Below are 20769 nucleotides of genomic sequence, written 5' to 3'. Positions count from 1 at the left end.
TTGCCAGAACTGCAGTAACAACCTCCTTCCTCATTGTCTTTAGTTGCATCTGCCTCTTCTCTGACCTTCCCATGAAGCTAATGGTATGTATCCTATTATCAGCCAGTAGTATGGCCGCCATGAAGAAAATTGACCAAATATATGTTTTTTTTTTTTTTTCACAAGTGATGATGGTATGTAAGCTAAGGAAATCACCAGATGTCTTCTTGTTTTCTTCTTTGTAATGAAGACAAGACACAACATGGCTATCCACACTACAGACTTGTTACAAGGATCAAATTAAGTAGTTTAAAGCTATCTAGAGCTCTGTCTGGGGTAGATGTTGATATATCTTTATATAACATCATGTGATTTTATTAGTTCTTCGTTTACAACTGAAATACATTCCCAATTCCCCCAAACAACTCCTTGGAGTCTCAGCCCACAGAGGATAATAATCATTATTGTTTATAATAATTAAATAAATGTTGGACAGAATTCTTTATTGCCAACAATTAACAGACATAGTCAATCGTCTAGAAAGTAGCTAAATGTTCTATGGGACCATCAGAATTCTAGTCCCATTGGTTCATACTATGCCGGATGCTCGCTTACCAACTCTGTCCTACTTAACCTAGATTTGAGTGCTCTTCCCAGTCCATTCAGTTACTTTCCCCCAAATCCTTACCTCTTTTCCTTACCCTTTCAAGTCTTTGCTTCATCCCACATCCTTAGATTCTGAGATCTGTAAGACTTCATACAGGATTCTCTCTATCTTTTACAACTTCACCCCAATCACTCAGATAATAACTGACTCCCAGTTATTCTTCAGGAATCTGTACTGCACAAGAAAGATTGATGTCTATTTTGTAGGCCATCAATCTGCTGTCATTGTATGATTGGCAGCTTTACACACTACAGTAGGTCTCAGGAACAAATGAATAAATGAATGAGTTAATGAAGTGACTTAAACCAGATGTGTGATCCTAAACACAAAAACATCGAGTAACTTAGCTTCTCAAACAGCAGGAACATGAGGAGAAAACCAAGTGTGTCTGACCACAGACTGGTACTCTTCCCAAGTCTTCATGCAACCCCGGCTTTAATATAAACATAAAGCAGTGTTCTTTATATCCAAGATTGCTGCTGAGAACTAAACCAGAAGAAGGACAGATGTCTGCATTGTTTTGGTTTGAGTGCAGAAAGTTTTGCAATATCTAATCCACATTCTTTCACAATATCTCAGACCAGCCATGTCATTTTCTGTTGCTGTTAACTATTTATGGTGACAATGTAAAAAGGCTAGCAGATAAGAAGAAAGGAAAGTTAAGAAGAAGTTGGATAGAAAGGAATTTCGGAGGGCCAGGGAGACTGCAAGAGTAAAGGCCCTCGTCACAAGTCTGATGGTCTGAGTGTGATCCCCTCGAGCCACTTGGTAGAAGGAAAGAACCTACTTCCCCAGATTGTCCTTTGACTTTCTCGTGCATGCTGTGATATGCTTACCCTCATGGCCCACACTCCCTCTCACATGCATGCAAAACATAGACCAAAGAAGTGTAGTTTAAAAATAAATGTATTTTAAAAGAAAGAAGGATATTTTGGATTACCTGTCCTATGCCCAGCCTGTGACATAGGACACTCCCTCAGGAATGGCAGCCTGGGTCGTTTTCATTCTCATACAGAGGGGAGATGAGGCAGATAGCAGAGTGAGCAGAACTGTTTGCACCACTGCTGAACAACTCTAGGTATGGAGAGAAAAGGAACACTCACTCATCCAGTGTTAAATCATAGCGCTCGTTTAATAAAGTTAGAACAGTGGTGATTTCTTTTCCAAAGAACTACATAAATTCTTTACTTTGCCAACCTTCTTTGTATCTATTATTGGGATTACTTCTTTAGAATCCAATTCCTTATCAAGACACAGTCCAGTCAAATGTTCTTAAAAGTCCTAAACACCAACCATGCCTTCTGCTTCCAACCTCCTTGGCTTCGCTCAGAGGAGGAGGCCATTGAAGGCCCTGTTTAACCACTCAGCTATGCTTCCTCCTCCACAACTGGAACTTGGATCCTAGTGGCTCACTCCAGAGACCCAGATTTCTGTTGTTCACACTGCCCTCTATGTGCTACTTGGACACACAGCTCTAGGAAGCTAACACACCCTTTATTAGAAAGTAAGTCTCAATCAACTAAACTGGACCTATGGGAGTTCATAGAGATTGTATTAGAGAGGATGCATGGCATGGACCTAGGCCCTCTGCACAGATGTAACAGTTGTGCATCTGGGTCTTCATGTGGGACTCCTAACAGCAGGAGCAGGGGGTTGTCTTTGACCTCACTGTCTGCCTTTGGATCTCATTCCCTTAGCTAGGCTGCCTGTCTAGCCTGAATAGATGCTCCTAGTCTTACTGCAACTTGACATGTCAAGACTGGTGGATATCCATTGGAGGGCTTCTCTCTCCTGGGTAGAAAGGGAGTCGAGATGGAAGAGGGAGAGTAAGGAAGAGGGAGGGACTAGGAAGAAGGGGGGGGAGCGGTGATCAGGATGTACAGTAAATAAATAACTTAATTAATAAAGACAAAAACAAAACAAAAAAGAAAGTCTCTTAGTTAATTTTATTACATTCTTATAATTTATCACTCACAAATGTATTGTGTATTACTTTCAATGTATCGAGTATTCACAGAATAAAATGAAAAGACTAAAGTTGTAATTTTTAAAATAACTGAATTAGAGCATGTTTCCTCCATTAATCTCAGTGGCAAATTCCAATAAACCTTGGAGGCAGTTTAATTAAAACGCCAAATCTCAATTTCCAACATCCCTCCTTGATTTTTATGGAGTATTTTTTTTTCTTTCAATTTCCATGTCATGGAGTGAGCACATTTTCTGTCTAAGTTGCTCCATGCAGTGCGCTCCTCTCCGGTCTCCAGTGCGCCCATACAGTGCGCTCCTCTCCGGTCTCCAGTGCGCCCATGCAGTGCGCTCCTCTCCGGTCTCCTCGAGTGGAGACAAAGCTAGCAGCAACTTTGTCTCCATTTAATATAAAGAGAATGCTGGTTATCTGAAACCCCATCACATGTGTACTACAGAAGCATGTTCATCTCGTAGTAGGACCCACACAATACAGAGCCCCGTGCTCGCTCACACAGCATTTGTTTATATGTGTCTCCTAGAAATAGTACTGGCAGAGGGATTTTATAGGAGTATCAATTTCTCACATGCAGCAGTAAAACTAAACTAAACTATATTTTAGAAAGGCTGGTCAGTCTCTCGACCTCTCTTATGTTTTTGGTCTGACAACTTTTCTTTCTGTGGATTAACCAGTTTTGCTACGCTGTCTTTGGGGAATATGAAATGGGAGTCAGATTAGAGTGGCACATACCCTGGGAGCAACACTGAAAGTTGCTCATTGTTCACTCTTTGAGAGCAGCCTGCCTTGCTAATATCAATGTATCTAGTTTGTCTGAACTATCTTTTGGTTAAGGAATGGGGTTCTAAATGAGAAATTCCAATAACAGGTACAGAATAGATTGAAAATATGATGCAATTTATGTAGTACTTTGGAAAAGAAATCACTACTGCCTTGATTTTATTAACTGCTACAATTTGACATTGAATGAGCCAGCATGTTTCCTCGTTCCATACCCAGTGCCACAGCACTGGTGTGAGATGCCCCTGTCTCCAAGCTACAGAGATCCAAAATCAAAATCCTGTCTCTAGAATTTATTACTTCAAAGGTTTGGTGACTGTTCTGATGTTGCCGTCAGTAAGAATAGGGGAACGACAGAGATGACCCCCATAGAGGGCCATTTTCCACGAGAGAAACACAAGGAAAACCATCAACACGCCGAACTGCAACTAAGGACTGTTAATCATTAAAGGAAAGAGTGGCACTCCGTGTCACATTTTCAGTGTGGCTTGTGACAGGGTTGCTCTTTGGATACTGGCCATCCAGGTACAACATTTTTTCTACTAATCAAAACATTCACCTCTCTGACCATACCCAAGTCACAGTTTAAACATGCTACGATAATATCAATTTAAACATTCTCTATCTCTACCACAGGGAGAAAATGTGCAACTGGACTTCTCTACAGTTAATGGCTAATTTATTTTATCTCGCTTTTGCACTTTATGATCCCTTTCGATATTCAGGAATTTGGAAGCACCTTCTGGTTCTGGAATGGAGAAACAGATTCATTTCAGTGTGGCACTGTTTCTTCACACAGCTAGCGACGACGTTTTGCTAGGTTCAGAAGGGAAATTAAGATCGGTAATAGGGTCACACAAGTGTTGGGTTGGGAATGGCATGTTCACAGGTGTGGGGGGTTGTGTTATTAGCTAAAATCAATTACAGTGCAAAAGGACTCACATTGTACAAGTTCACACAACACTCTACATTTAACAAGCTCAAATAACAACTCAATGAAAAATGAGCGTCTTTACTCGAACATAAAGTACTTTTTTTTTTTTTCCAAAATCTGTAAGGTGCACATCCTTCGTTGTGGATGTCACCATAAATTCTCTCAAGGACTTTGACGCTCCCAAAAGGTCTCGAACCCCAGGCCAGCAGGTGCTCGGCTCACACTTCCCCTTACACTCTTATTGGATGGACTTGCATCCAGTGACAGTGGAGCCTACGCCGTTCCGCTTACAGCAGTTGGCCAGATCTTTAATTTACTCCCGGTGGATGTCTGCTATAAGTTCTCTTTCAAACTGGCAGCCCTTTACTCCAATTTCTGCATCCCTTTTTGGTTGGACTTGGAATGAATTCATTCCCCATAAGCTGTATCCGACAGACCCACACACCAGGGTCTAAACACGCCTTGTCTCTCCTCATTTCTGCCCTGCAGCTTCAGACATAACCTCTTTCATTTGGAAACCAGTTTAAAGCAAAACTTTTCGTAGTTGTCTGGTGGCCGAAAGCGTTGTCTTCTGCTTCTCGGTGGCCAAAGCATCACAGGACCGTGCTGCAGCCTCACCCTGTGCGGGTAGAGAAAGTGGGCGGAGAGGAGAGAGACAAGGAAGGGGCGGAGGTCACCCAGCCCTCCACCCCGCAGAAGCTGGGAGCATCTCTAGGTGCTCTGGAGTCCAGAACACAATAGGTTCTGTCCTGTCGGCGATCCAGTGCTCAGAAGAGTCCTAGGGAGGCGCGAGCGGTGGAACCTGAGGTTGTGGCTGCGCGGGGCTGGTTGCGCCATGGAACACGGGGCTCAGCGCTCTTATGCTCCGGACACAGCCACTCGGTGGCCCAGGATGCCGAGGTAACATCAATGCCGTGGCTGCATTCCCATGGCCGGATTCCCACGGCCCCTGGATTCTCCAGCCGAATCCAGGGTTGATAAACTCCGGTGCCGACAGATACAGGAGCCCCTCTGGAGAGCACGATAGGCTGAGATCCGCAGGGATTTTGGACTCAATTCGTGGTGTTCTATGGGGAAAGAAGGCTTTGGGGGTTTCGCTGTAAGAATGGGGCTCAATAGCAAGGATTCCCTCCCGCCTCAGGAGAGAAGCAGGCACGCAGGGCTACTGCCCCTTTCTTTCCCCAAGATTCCCTGCTGGCGGCACTTCGTTGTCCTTACCCGGCTGCCGCAGACCTTTGGCGCCCCCCAGGGTGGGAGGGAAAAGAACTCTCTGGAGTTTGAGGAATTGCAAAAAATTTCAGCAAGCTAGTTAGGTTTAGAGGCAATGTTGCAAGCTGAGGCCCCTTGGGGTCTGGGCTTTGCAACTGGCTAAAGTGGAATTGTGATTAAGACAGAGGAGGCAGCCAGCCTCTCCCTCCAGGCACCTAAAGCCACTGCATCCCCAGCCTCCCTCCCGGAAAGCTGCTTTGGGAAAACAATCTAATTATCTAGTGGTGAGTGACTGTGGTCCTTAAGCCAGCCCGGACTTAGGACTCACAGCATTAGGGGCAACAAAACCAAATAGCAAACAGTACTTCTTACTGGAGGTTACATGACAGCATGTTTCAGGACAAGGAATTAAGGGAGAGCTGCTCTCTCCTTTCCTCATCTTGCCAAGGGATTTCTGCCCCCGTGAAAGAAGGCTACATCAGAACTCAGAGCCTCAACACTCTTCCATGAGTCAAAGTGTGACTGAGGGGTGTGTGTGTGTGTGTGTGTGTGTGTGAGAGAGAGAGAGAGAGAGAGAGAGAGAGAGAGAGAGAGAGAGAGAGAGAGAGAGATAGATTGATTCTGTGTGTTGCCCTTTCAGGATCTTGGTTTTATGACCAGCAGGTAGGTGGGTCACCACTTGGGTCAATGTCCCACAAGATCTTAAAGGATTAGTTATTTAAATAGATTGCCATGCTTTAAAAACTTCATTGGATTGAAAGCTAATCTTGTTAGTGCTTTAGTAAGGCCTCAAATGATTCAAGATGTCAAGGACACATCAAGACATCAAGAGTTTTTATTTTGTTTGTTTGTTTGTTTTTATTGTCAGAGATTTCTTTCTTTCTAGGGAAGTGAACTGACAGGTGTCAGTTTGGGTGATATCTTTAGAAAAACAGAACCAGGGAGCAGATGCATGCTGGTGTCAGAGAGTTCTGCAGCCTGACTTATGATAGGCTGGGCAAACCCATCCCATCCCAGGGTGCTGAGGCCCTTGGTTCTAAATGTCAGATGGCTTGTAATTGGGTCTTTATAATTCCTGTCCTGTATGCTGCAGATGTCTGCACTTCGAGACTGCACAGTTGTGACAGAGAGATGACTTGAGGGGACAGCATTTATCTCCACGACAATGTCCATGAACAATTCCAAACAGCCAGTGTCTCCTACAGCTGGACTCATCGCAAACACTACCTGCCAGACGGAGAATCGGCTCTCAGTATTTTTTTCAATTATCTTCATGACAGTGGGGATCTTGTCTAACAGCCTGGCCATCGCCATTCTCATGAAGGCATATCAGAGATTTAGACAGAAGTCAAAGGCTTCCTTCCTGCTCCTGGCTAGTGGCCTGGTGATCACAGACTTCTTTGGCCACCTCATCAACGGAGGGATAGCTGTCTTTGTGTATGCTTCCGATAAAGACTGGATCCGCTTCGATCAGTCGAACATCCTGTGCAGTATTTTCGGAATCTCCATGGTCTTTTCTGGCTTGTGCCCACTTTTTCTAGGCAGTGCCATGGCCATTGAGAGATGTATCGGGGTCACCAATCCTATATTCCATTCTACAAAAATCACATCTAGACACGTGAAAATGATACTGGGTGGCGTGTGCATGTTTGCTGTTTTCGTGGCTTTGTTGCCCATCCTTGGACACAGAGATTATCAAATCCAAGCATCCAGAACCTGGTGTTTCTACAACACGGAGCACATCGAAGACTGGCAAGACAGATTTTATCTCTTGTTCTTTTCTTTCCTTGGACTCTTAGCTCTTGGTGTTTCGTTCTTGTGCAACGCTGTCACTGGAGTCACACTCTTAAGAGTGAAGTTTAGAAGTCAACAACACAGGCAAGGCAGGTCTCACCACCTGGAGATGGTCATTCAGCTCCTGGCCATAATGTGTGTCTCCTGTGTCTGCTGGAGTCCCTTTCTGGTAAGATCTGACAGTGTTGGTGGATTCTGCTCTCTTGGGTTTATCTATGTTCTGTGCAAAGCTTGTTGCCATCATCAGGGTTTCTGGTCTAGAATGTCAATCCTTCAAATGCTAAAATTGATTTCAGTGCTCAGCTCTGGCTTAGAATTAAGTTGTGTTTGACCCACAGGTTTATTTTTCCATAGGCTCCAGTGAAAAGTTATATGTTTCTAAGAAGTGTAGCCACAATCTTTCCTGCTTCCATGTGGGACAGGGTCAAGTAACACGAGCAGTAGTTTCAACATACTGGACGTTACCTTCTAAAAGATTGATAGAATGATTGGCTGTGATAGACCATTGGGTCAGGTAGGCTTTCATAGAAAGTGATACAGATTTTCATTCGCAGACAGAGGAGAACAGTTGTGGGGTTGTTCTTGATGTAAAGATGAAGTCACAGCTTGCCAACTCTGGGGATAAGCTGAGCTAATGGAGAGCTCACCCAGCCCTGTGGGTAATGAGCACAAGGCGTCACTAGTTCACTGAGCCCAAAGCAATGCGGACATTGTGAGGGGAAGTCTGACTGGCAAGGGGATCAGACATCATCGGACATTCATGAGAGTACAACTTTCATTCCTTTAAATGCTCTGTAGTCAGCAGGCACCTGTGACAGCCTGGTATTTAATCTGGAACTAAGGGAATTTTGTAACAGAAGCGAAGTACTCAAATTCCCTTCCACATAGAAGGAAAAACCTTAAGGGAAGCCATGGCCCCAGCTGATTCACCAAATTCACTGTATGATGAGAGTAATGATAATAATATGTTATTAAAGAGAAGAGCTACCCTTCTACAGGAGGAAGGGAGAGTGCCAAGTGGGTCCAACCTTTGCTGCAGTGACAGGGAAGCAGGCTGGCATCCAGAGATGAACATCCAGGTTGGCCTGAGGTGGAAATGAGGCAGGAGGAGAAGCAGGGAGGAGGTAGAAGCAGTGCTAGTTACTAGTAACACTTAGGTTTTTTTTTTCATATCTCTATTTTGTAGTTGTAAATACGATTAACTCAGATAAATTCTCTCAATTAAAATTTCAGCTGACAAATGTAAGAACCTGCATTAGACTTTTAGCTTAGAGTTCCATATAGAAACAAGCTCATCCAAACTCTGAGAGTCCAACAACTATAAAATGGTCTTTCGAGCTACGTTTACCTGGAACTTCTAGGTGGACCAGGCAGTCCTTGAACACCTGGTGATCTTCTTGCCCTGTAACTGAATGCATGCCCGCTATGCCCAGCTTCAAGTACAAGCTTTGTTTTGCATATATATATATATATATATATATATATATATATATATATATATATATATGATGATACCTCTTAATGTTCTTTTTTATAGAATGTATAACTTTAAAAGGAGTTTGCTGTACCTGCTATGCATATTTCTCTAATTTGGTAGGGCAATAAATACTTGTTGACTAGTTAATTGAAACCTAAGTAGGATGAATGTCAAGAGATTGGAAATGATTGACCAGAATGGATTCTGAATTTTGAAAATGAGTTAAGCAAATACTGAAACCAAATGGTAAATTTTAATGTTTCCCAGGTCAGCACCTGTAGAGTAACAGAATGTTGAAATCCAGCTATTTCTCTGTAAAAGGCGTTTGGTTTATGATCTCTTTAGAAACAGATAATTTTAAATGAAGGAAAACATAAAGTATCTGAGGGACAAAATTATTTCCTTTGTAATGAAGTTTACCTGAGAAATGTGTCATTTTTTTTTTGTATATGTAGAATCAAAATTTGATTTTTCACAGGACGTAACTCTTGTGCAAATCTTTCTAGTCATCTTTGTAGTTAAATATTTAGTCTCTAGGGTGATTATCAGATACAGATCAATTGGATGTTAGGTTAACTTTGACTGAAATTGCTAAGGTGCCAGCTGTTATAGAGTGAGTAGCCAATGATGAGAATGGAGGGCTCTATCCTGTGACTGTTAGGTCAAGACTGTTCTCTTTGCTTGTCATCATTTAAAAACACTCAGTAGAATTTCTATATAACTGTGCCCTTGTTTAAGCACTAAAGGATGGTAGATGGATGTTGGGAACCTCACTAGTTCCACGTTCGGGTGCCAAAACTGTTGCGGCCTGCTCTGTCCACAGGTCGGGGTCTAGCAAGAGAGAGAGAGAGAGTGGGGAAAGAAGGGGGAGAAACTCGAAGAATGGAAAACAAACCAGAGGATCTGTAGTCAAGTCTCCTTTACTGTCTTCAACACACACAATTCCTACTCTACTCCACTACTACACCACCTTTACAAGGAAATCCTGGGTTATTTATAAGCACAAGCAGGAGAACACAGGTGAAAACATTTTACCACGTGCACCATACAGCTGAGGTCACTAAACAGCAAAACAAGCTATGTGGGATAAACAATATACTTATCAGAGTGTGCTTCAGCTGTTATAGGCTTTTGAAAACCAAGTCTTTCGTCAGGGTACATGGTTCCAGATGGCTGCAAAGTTGATCTAGCCGCTTTCTGCTTAAAGTCAGCTCCCAACAGAGGGATACATATCTGTATGTATTAGGTGAAAAGAATATATGAAAATCCATAAACATGTATTTTGTTCTGGACAAAATATCAAACATTTCTAATCTGTTGACATTTTGTGTACAAAATGGTACAGTAAACCAATACTATGTGTCTAAATCTGTGCATGCATTTGTGTATGTAAATAGTATATATGTAATGTATGTTCTTTACATTTTTACTTATTTTATTATTATGTACATGCATATGTATGTATGTGCTTGTGTGTGTGTGTGTGTGTATGTGTGTGTATGTGTGTGTAATTTATGCCATGTATACACAAATACCCTTTGAGGCCATTTTTGGAGCTGGAGTTACAAATTGTTGTGAGCAGCCTGACATAGGTATTGAGAATTGAACTCAGGTTCTTCAGAAGATAAGCAAGTACTCTTAAATATTAAGTTATCTCTCCAGTGCCGTATGCATTTATGTACATATAAACTATACATTTGTATCTATGCATATATGTGCACACAGAGAGATTACACAGACTTGTTAAAGTATTTACAAAATTAAAGATATTAACAAATACATCCTTAGGTCTGACCATGTCAAATAAGAGGGATCCCACTGAAATTAAGAGGAAAGTAAACTCTCCCTGCGTTATTTCAGCATATCTTGGAAAAAGGTGGATTGCTGCCGACTTCTGTTATCTCAGCTGCTTTCCATCCTAAATGTCAGGGTATCATTGTTTGGAATATGGGAGTCACAGTGTAGGCCCCTGGCAGGATCTGTGACTCCAGGGTTCCACTTCTGTAAAACTACTCAACAACTCAGACACACACCATTGGCAGGTCCTTAAGGCACGGCAGGTGATAGTGTGCCAGCAAAGTTTGAATTATGCAAGTGAGGGCAGCCTTCTCACACTGGGTAGGCATGGTGCAATAGATGTCAAGTCAGATCAGCTGACAGTGGGAGGCACAGAAGTGGACCTGAAATGTCTAGGGCACAGTCCTCCCCTCCCCCGTCCCCAACCTTGGCACATTTTGACTGAGCACTCCTCTGACATTCCTGTAGCGCTCATACTGGTTTCTTGTTGCTCAAATGTTACCCCTTCTACGCTATCTTAAAAATGATCATTTCTCAACTTCTCTCTTCTATTCCTCTGCTTTATTTTTCTCAAAGCATTAAGAAGTATGTGATATTTCTTAGTTTGTCTGCTAGTTGCTTGGATTTTGCCTTTTGAATGAAAGCTACAAAGAGGTAGGGGACCTTGTTTATTGCTATTGCCTCAGCTCCTAGACCAGTGTTGGACCTGGGGTTGGTTTCTAAAGTAGGTGGCAGCTGAGTATCATGCAAAAGAATGCTTGGTGCACGACTGTATTGTCTCATCTTGCATTCTATATGTGAACTGGTTGGTTTTGGACCTCCAATTCCTGACTGGAATTGGAGGAGAAAAACTTCCGTCTGGAAGTTCCCAAGTAACAGAGCCTGCAAGGACCCTGGCCATTCTGAAGCTTGAGTCTGACTTAAAATTTAGGACCTTGTCAGAATGATAGACAAACCAGGCTTGGGATTTTATTTTTATACTATTACAATAATCTATTCATGTGTCGGTTCCTCAGTGAGCCTCAGTGGTTCTTGGTGTTGTGTCCTACGACGTTTGTGTTTCAGTTTCTAAACATGGGGGAGGCATTTATCAACATGCATTTAACAAGCACTGAGTGGGACGTTTTGAGGCAAAGGAAAATACTAAGCAATAAAAACGTATTGTAATATATTATCCCCATAGTTTCTAACGTTGTCTCTCTCTACAAACACCCCCACAGCATGTGCGGGAGTCTTGTCAGGGAGTACAGGGGAGAAAATTACTTTGAATAAAGGGTTCCAGATGTTGCATGGTTAGTACCATAAAATGAAACTTTTACTCTAAATGTTGAAATTTGTCTAAAATTGACCTTGTAATGTCATGTCTCTACTGGCTGATTGGATTAATATGTGTGTGTATACATATCTATCTATCTATCTATCTATCTATCTATCTATCTATCTATCATCAATCTATCATTCTCTCTCTCTCTCTCTCTCTCTCTCTCTCTCTCTCTCTCTCTTTCTACTTACTTACCTACCTAACTTCCTACTATATCCTGATTTATATATTTTTCGAGGCAGGTATTAACTATTCCACCTGGCCTTGAACTAATTATGCAGCCAAGGATGACTTCAAACTTGTCTCTACTTCCTGAGTTCTAGGAGGACAGGTGTACGCTCCCACACCTGATTCATACAGTGCTGAAGATGGACTCTAAGACATTGTGTGTGCTAAACAAGCACTGTGTCAATGGACTTATGTTTCCAGCTCTTGGTTTTCAGAGAAAGAGTAGAAATCACTTCTTAGAATAACCAGACAATTTTTTTTTTTTGGATGTGGAAGCATCCCATAGAGGCACCCTCTTCGGATCAGTCTTGCTGGGGGATATTTTCTTCAGCTGAGGGTAGCTGCTTTGCCCACCATTGTGACACTGTCTCTGTCTGTGGTCATTCTATATAGTAATAGATGAATATGAGACTGGAAAGTTCTGCTCCTTGTCTCATTTGGGACATGTCCTCAAGGTGCTTCCTGCTTCCAGGTTTGCTGAGGTATCTGCATAGGGCTCCCCTCACAGTTTCTTGACAGCTTGGCCTCTGCCTGGTACTGCTACCTGCACGGTGCGGTGCCACGCTTTGGAAAGTGTTCAGTGTACAGACCTCCAGCTCAAAGCTAATTCCTCGCAGAGTTCGTCTTGGGAAAGAGATTCGTAACTGCTCATGCCTTACCTACATGTCAAGCACATGGCATGCACATTGAAGTAGAACCAGATAAACATGTTGCCCACTGCATATGAACTGAACTTGATTGAGAAGAGTAACATTTTTCCTCACGGAAAAATCTGTTCAATGAAGGTTGGTTAAAGAAAAGACACTGCTAGGCTGAGGAATTACCCCAAAAATAAATTTCTTAAGATGAGCATGGTGGTCTGAACATTTTGTTTTTGAAATTTTAAGTTCATTCATTCTTGGCAAAACAAAATTTCTTGTTTTCAAGAAGAAAGACATAAAAATGCCCAAAGATGTCATAGACATGGAGACAACACTTACAAAACATTGCTTGAACCATTCAAGTATAAACAAATCACAAACATGTGCATTATAGTTTTACTCTCATGGGTGTTAACGTCTTCTGGTTTACTGTGTGGGATTTTTATTAAGCCTCCATACATTTACAATATAATTCGAGACGTGAGTGCTTCCAGGTTTACCTGGATTTCCCACACATAAGTTTATGTGCTTGGGCTGATGTGAACAGGAGGTATATGAAATTCAGTCACATCTGTGTTTGGTTTGGAAGGCGTTAACAGTCACACTGATTTGTCCTGGCATAGCTATATTGTTTATCTGTGTTCAGAAAGGAATGGGAGAAATTTGTCTTTTGATTCTTGTAATCATAGCTTTTAAAGCTGGTGCAAACTCTGACCACTGTGTGTCTCTCTGTGTGTCTCTGTGTGTGTGTGTCTCTCTCTCTGTGTTCTCTGACCTCTGTGTGTCTCTCTCTGTGTGTCTCTCTGTGTGTGTCCCTCTGTGTGTCTCTGTGTGTCTCTCTCTGTGTGTGTCTCTCTGTGTGTTCTCTGACCTCTGTGCATCTCTCTCTGTGTGTCCCTCTGTGTGTGTCTCTCTCTGTGTTCTCTGACATCTGTGTGTCTCTCTCTGTGTGTCCCTCTGTGTGTTCTCTGACCTCTGTGTGTCTCTGTGTGTGTGTCTCTCTCTGTGTGTCTGAGGGTGTCAATGCTGCATCGGACTGGATGCAGTTGTGGTTTACACACAGATGGAGGCAGTTTCCTCTCTCCCCCTTGCTATTGAATCCCCCAATAAAACCCAGAGGGAGTGGGGCCATGCTGTGATGCTGGAGACAAGAAGAATGGAATCTGTAGAAGGAATCATCCTAGCAGGGTTCACCCACAGCATCTCAGCTATGAACTTGGAGTTACCTTAATTTTGTACATATGAGAACTGCTTGCAATAATTATATTTATTCAGAGGTATTCTTGAGTTAAATAATTTCACTTTCCTAAAAACTGTAATGGAGAAACCAGCACATAGTAGACATAGAACATAAAAACCTCTGTAAAGCCATTGCCATGATTTCTTCTCACCATCCTGATTAAATTAATCATGTTTAGTTCAGATTTTTTTTATGTTTCCCCCATCATCATCAAGATGGGCTGGCTGATTCAGAGAAACAGGGTAGAAGATTCTAGTTTCAGAAAACTTTTTTTTTTTTTTGGAGATTTTTACTTATTTCTGGTCCTTATTACAGATTCTCATCAGAAGTAGATGGTGCCTGCTGATCATTTGTATCTTGCTCCAGTTTGAATACTGTTTCTTATACTGTAGGTAATAAATCAAGTTAAAATTAGCAAAAATTCATTGGGACTATCACAAGGCACCATGCTTGGGGCTGTGAGTGGGACCAGGGGCAAACAAGCTCCTTTCCCAGAGAGAAAAGCTCAGATGACATACAGGGTGTAGGCTTTTGCTCTTGAAGAGGTGAGTGCAGTGGGTTAGAGTTTGCTTGCCAGCCCTCTTTCTTCCACCTTTGGCCATGTGATTGGAATGACTTATTCACATACAAAGTGGGTATCTCAATATCACCCACTTTATAGGTCTGTGCCAAAAAACTGGATAGATTAATGTGTGAAAAAGCACTTAATGTTGTGTCTGGTGTATATTGGTGTCTTGTGTTTTCAGTTATCATGCTATTACTGTTGCTGGTACTATTAAATGGCGATGCTGTCATATAGTAATTTTGTCTACGAGATCATCAAAAGGACTTTAAATGTACCTAGTTTATGAAGTGAGTGATCCAGAAGGAGTTGTCCCTTCCTCTGTGGAGACTCACTAGTACTGCTTTACTGATTTGACAGATTCCCACTGGGCACTTGTCATGTGGCAGGGACTGTTATATTACTGAGAATATCATTCACTATGACTCAATTGTTCATAAAGTTTATGGTCACAAGCAAGGGTCCTTGAAGAAATTAAAAAGGACGTGTGTCAGAAGTTGAAGTAAAGTAATAGCAGGTATTCTGTTGTGGATATTTGAGGATGAGATCACCTTTGACAATTCATACAATGGAAAAGTGTCCAGAGAATACCATTTAGAAAGAAAAGTTGGCATGCAAACCCAAACTCAAGGTCTGCAAGTGTTCAAGCCAAAAGGAAAGAGGACACTGTCTACAGATAGAAAAGCATGCATGTCAGACAGTGCTATTGGGACAGGTTGTCACAACATTAGAATACAGTAGATAGAAAAGAATTAATATTATTTAATTGAAAATAGATTCTTCTCTCATACAATACATCCTTACCACAGTTTCTCCTCCTTCCACTCCTCCCAGCATGAGTGTTTAGTGAATTAATATTTAGAGTTTTGGTTTTTCAAGTAACGAACAAGCACTAGAACAATTAAATCAGATAATAAATATTGAGTGATTAAATCGATATTTCATAAATCGTTGGCTAGGTGACGTGACTCAGGATGTAGAAGACACATTAGACATTGGAGAGAAAGATTCTGCAAAGTTTCTATGCTTTCTGAGCATGCAGGCTAAAAACATATTGGAAAAGACTAAAAATAGAAAAATAATTTAGATTTCTATGAATTTTGATAATAGAAATGGAGAAACTAAAGACTTGCCTGGCCTTTGATTTATTCATTCGTTAAGTCCTCCATTGGCTAGTTCTTTGCTGAGGGAGACCTGGATGTGTCCACGTAGAGGGAAGAGAGCACAAAAGAGAAGCAATCTCGGAGAATAATTGCCACGATCTCTCAGAATCAAGCCTCCTAGCTCCTTCACAGACTGTGCTAGCAAGTGGTTAGAGCTCTTGTCTATTATGCAGAGGGTCTCAGGTTCAACCTCCCAGCCCTAAAAAAATACTTATGCTTGTTTGTAATGACAATAATTTCTAATCCACGACTATAATCTGTCCAATAAATGAAATTGTTACATACAAATCCATTTTTTAATGAGGGATGGACATAACAATTTCTATTTTCCTGGATCTGCTTGGAACAAGCCAGGAGGTTAACCTCTCACTGGCAGTGAAGTCCCGGGTGGAGCACAAGCGCACACGACTGAGGACCAATCACAAGTTGTAGCAGCTACAGCAGCAGTGACTAGCTGCTGTGATTACCACGTGGTCATCATTGTGCTTTCCAGTCCCGTCATGGCTCAGGACCAGCAGAAGAGGAAGCAAGTTAGAAATGAGTGTATGGCTGAGAAGTGGGGGCAGGGGAGGGGCTGGAGAGCAGACAAGGCTCTGAGGGCTGAGGAGGGCTGGCACGTGTGGGGCACGGTCTGCTGAGGAACTCTGTTGGTAAGTGAGGCCTTCCTCCACGTCAACAGATGACATCTTCGAGCTGAAGAGCGTTTAATTTTAAATATTTCATTCTTTTAAGATACATAAAAAATTGTGAAGAACAGAGTAGGCTATGGGTTAGGGACAAATTTCCTAAAGTCCTCTCCCCCAAGCACCACTCTGGATACTACCTTCTACTCGGCTAGCATGAGCGTGTATTACTTTAGATCTGTGATTAATGCACTAAGATTCTTTGTTCCATCACTTTTGTGCAAGGCATGTGTATATTCCTAAGTGGTTTTTCAAGAACTCTTTGGGTATCAAGGAACAGATAATTCTGATGTTTAAAAAAATCGGAGAATCAATGGTATGAAAAAAATTGTTTTTTAATGTTTATTGCATTTAATTTAGTTCTTCACTTTGTAGAGAGAAAACTGGTCAATTTCTTCTGTGGTTAATGTCTTTTGCTTGATTTGTAGGCGGCAGCTTTCTAAGAATAAGCTGATGTGACAATATTTACCTCACTTCCTTATCTATATCATCTATGTTTATACCTACATCCATATCTATAGTATAATCTCTATGTATGGATCTATATATACAACATATCCTGCTTGGATTATAGGTACTTGTAGCCAGGCCTGCCTGTTTTCTGCAGCTTTGGGCCTCGTGCTTCCAGAAAAAGCACTCTTTGCACTACTTATTCCCCAGACCCTGTGTTTATGTTTTAGGTACAATTATAGCTCGATTTGATTTGATTTAAACATTAATAATCTGAGTTTTAGTTTCAATAGATAGCTACTTGTCTCCAAATTACTAGTTATTACTTTAAATTTCTGATATATCTGTCTGATATATGGAATTCTTATATAGTACATGCTTGGATCTTTTGAACCTATCAGCCAATTCTATCTATCTATCTATCTATCTATCTATCTATCTATCTATCTATCTGAGAAAAGGTCTTCCTTTGTGGCGCTGGCTATCCTGGAATTCTCTGTGTAGACCAGGCTGGCCTTGAACTCACAGAGATCCACATACCATTGTTTCCCAAGTACTTGGATTAAAAGTATGTGTCGCTGTGCTCAGCTATTTATCCATCACATGTATCTTTTTATTCTTTTCTTCACAAAATTTTACACAAATTGTCTGAGGAAATTTGGTGTCCTGTTTTTATTGTACTGGTTGCATTTTGAAATTCGGTAATAATAGTTTCTTGTGAGGTGTATTTGGAAACAGCATGGGTTAGATGAGAAACCTGTCTTCATAAGTCCTACTACAGCCAGGGTTGCTTGGTACACAGCTTCATTTCATTCTGGCCCTTGTTAGCCTGTGTGGCAGCTTTGACTGCCTTTATATACCATTGACAGCCTGGGACTGGGTTACTGGCCCCCTCAGAGTGCCAGGGCTTACTCTACACTGCAAAGCTGTTTCACAGTTTGTGTGGTCCCCTCAGTGTCTTCTGCACTCTCTGCTATTCCTTTGGCAAGGCTGGTAGCCATCATTGGTCATGTTGATGGAATCAGGGCAAGAAGAATGAATCACTTGCTTAAACCAGAGAGGTCATTGTTTCTCAAAACTCGTATTTCTTACAATATTATGTATAAACAATAAAAACTGGTCTTATAATGTCAAATTAATTTAATACATGATTTTTTTTTGCTGTTGCAGTTATTTTGTCTGTAAGATGTTGGAATAAACAGCATAACCACATTGCACTGAGTCAATGTTCAGACAGCCCTGAGCCGTCTTTGTATTTGTGTATAGACACTCCTGTAACACATCTTTCAAGCAAAACAGGTCAAGATTTTCTTCCTCTTTTCTTTTGCTTTCAGTGTGTTTTAGTTGGCTTTTGAAGGTGGGAGCAAGACAGCAAAATAAGAACAGAAACTTCCCATGTAACTGAACCCATTTGGCAGCCTGGACCTGCTACTTTACCCTAAGTCAGAGAAGTGTGAAGGTAAACTAGACTAGACAGCAGTCAGAGAGTGGGAGGGTGTAGATAAATCCAGTTTTAAAAGTTGATTTTAAAGAGCTCCTGGAACTTGGTACTGACCATAGTGGTCCCTAGTACCTGGAACTGCCCCAATTCTTCTTGTGGTCCTGTCAAGGTTTGGATTCTGTATTGCTCAAGACCCGTGTATTAGTAAGAAACTTCTGAGCATTTCCCTCCTTGTAGCATACCCTAAGGGTTTGCTTAAATAAAAAATGTTCCTTTTCAGAAGGGGTTGAATATAATTGCTTATAGGAGGGAAAATGACTGTGAAGGCCTCCACATTCCTCATTTCCTGGTGTATTACTTCTTTTCCTAACCGCAACTAAGAGATCCACAGATAGCTTCATCATTCCAATGAATGGTGGATTCATCTCTGATGTAGTTTAGTATCATACGCTTATAACTATGTATTTTGTAATTTTGAGAACATACTTTAATCACAACACTTCTCTCTTCCCTATATTTTCGCCACCGATAGCTTCCACATTATCCCAGTATGTGGTCCATTCTCTGCATCCATGAGTTCATCTCAGCCTCTTGCCCTTCTTTGCCAATGTTGGTGGATAGTGTTGATAATTAGATCATACCAACGAAATTAGAGCAAGAATAAGAGAACCATCTTAAACCAGAAAAGCCATATCTGTCCATGAATGAGAAAAGTGCTAGCCCTAACTAATATTTAAAAAAACAAAAAACTAAAGCTCGTATAAACACTGATAGGTCCTGACACTTTGATGGGGTGTGTGGTGGTTCTTTCCCTCCTCTGAAAGCCTGAAGACAGCTAAGGCTGACTGACTCTTATTTCAAGGGAATATAAGTAACCACTGTGCCAATGATGAAAAAAGTCCAAACAATCCTAACTGAGCGGCAGGAGGTGGAGGGCTTTCACACTTAGAAAAGGCTGATGTGTGGGCAGTGTCAAGGCCAACTTGCCAAAAGTGTTCCTGGGTGTGAAGGAAGACCATGATCTATCCAGGGGTGAAATCTATGTGCACTCTTGGCATTTACCTAATTACTCAAGTTTGATCTGTGTCCACAAGATAAAAATTCACAACACAAGGCAAGTCTGCATATTCAGATGAGACTGGTATTCTGCACTGCTGATCTAGAAAACCATTTTAGGCATGGCTGAAACAGTGGGCAGATAACAAGTTTGACATGCATTCCTTGTCTCCAACACCTCCCTTGATTTAGAATGGCATTAGGAGACAGGCATCCTTTTGTGCTCATGAAGATGGACCAGCTTTCTCTTGGACGTTTGGGTTTGAAACTGAGGCTGAAATGAACAGCTCACCAGAAACTATTCATCCATTAAACAGTGTAAGGAGACAGGAAGAAAGCACTTAGAAAGCATGTTTCGTTTTGGTATAGAGCAAAGTCCTAGCATGCAAGAAGTCTTTAGGAATTTCTCTGTTGCCATCTCAGCACTCTGAACCACTATGGCATCATAGATGGCCATCAGTGCCATCAAAGCACTCTGAACACACTATGCCTTAAAAGATGAAGGTCTCTCTTTGGAATGAACTTTGTGTTCCCTGTCCATGGGAAGCCACTGGACATTGTATGAAAGGAGAACTCTGGGGCCCTCTGGGCCCCTCTGGGCCCCTCTGGGCCCCTCTGGGCTATTGTCTTGAAAAAGGGTGATTTTAGGAACAGACAAATAAGTTAATATTAATTAACTAATATTAATTAACTAATTAATTTGAATGCTAGCTGTTGAATAATATTTTTCCTTATAGAATTTTAAAAAGAAAACACATCTTTTCATCGATAAAATGCCAGACTTGTACAAGTTTACGTGAAAAAATACAAGGAGATCCAAATGTCTATGTGTTTGGTGAAAATCATTCTAAGACTATGCTACCTTCGAAGGCAGAGGGAGAAGGTTTAGGAGTTCAGGGTCAGCCTCAGCTACAAATTGAGTTCAAGGCCAGCCTGGGCTATGTGAGATCCTGACTGAAAACCAAATGAAACTAAACCAAATCAAACCAAACAAACAAGCAATTAGCAACAAAATAATATGTTATTATAGCATATTAAACCAAGTGAATTATTGACTTGAATTGCAATCTTGAAATTTTTGTCTTTCATTTCCTTTCCTGTATTCTCTATGAAACCTATGCTGATTTATTATAACTTACATTTACCTCACTTTGGACAAAACGGATCAAATATGATCTGTTCATAGTGTGTTTGTTTTGTGACTGGCTGTCTCTCTGTTAGTAGAAACTCCCCAGTGATATGGCCAATGCCATCTGTTTCTAGTCTGCTTCCTTTGATACCTCGTATGTGGCTTGGAAAGGTCTAAGGAAAACACAGCTCATCTTTTAGGATCCTTTAATCTCCAAGACAATTAGCGAAGGAA

General features: G+C 41.4%; 1 protein-coding gene across 3 annotated transcripts in view; it reads left to right on the top strand.

Annotated features, from left to right (window-relative positions):
* The first annotated feature begins 4434 nt into the window (after nt 1–4434).
* Nucleotides 4435–20769, top strand: part of Ptgfr (prostaglandin F receptor) — a 37988-nt gene continuing 21653 nt past the window's right edge. The window contains exons 1-2 of one of the 3 annotated variants that reach the window (XM_034500532.2): nt 4435–5244; nt 6647–7516. In XM_034500532.2, coding sequence (XP_034356423.1) covers nt 6719–7516 — 798 coding nt within the window. In that variant the 5' untranslated portion in view covers nt 4435–5244; nt 6647–6718. The other 2 variants (XM_076933409.1, XM_076933408.1) reach the window with 2 other exon arrangements.

The sequence above is a fragment of the Arvicanthis niloticus genome, chromosome 4, assembly GCF_011762505.2.
Source record: "Arvicanthis niloticus isolate mArvNil1 chromosome 4, mArvNil1.pat.X, whole genome shotgun sequence".
Classification (NCBI taxonomy): Eukaryota; Metazoa; Chordata; class Mammalia; order Rodentia; family Muridae; genus Arvicanthis; species Arvicanthis niloticus.
This window is presented reverse-complemented; position numbering and strand designations above follow the sequence as displayed.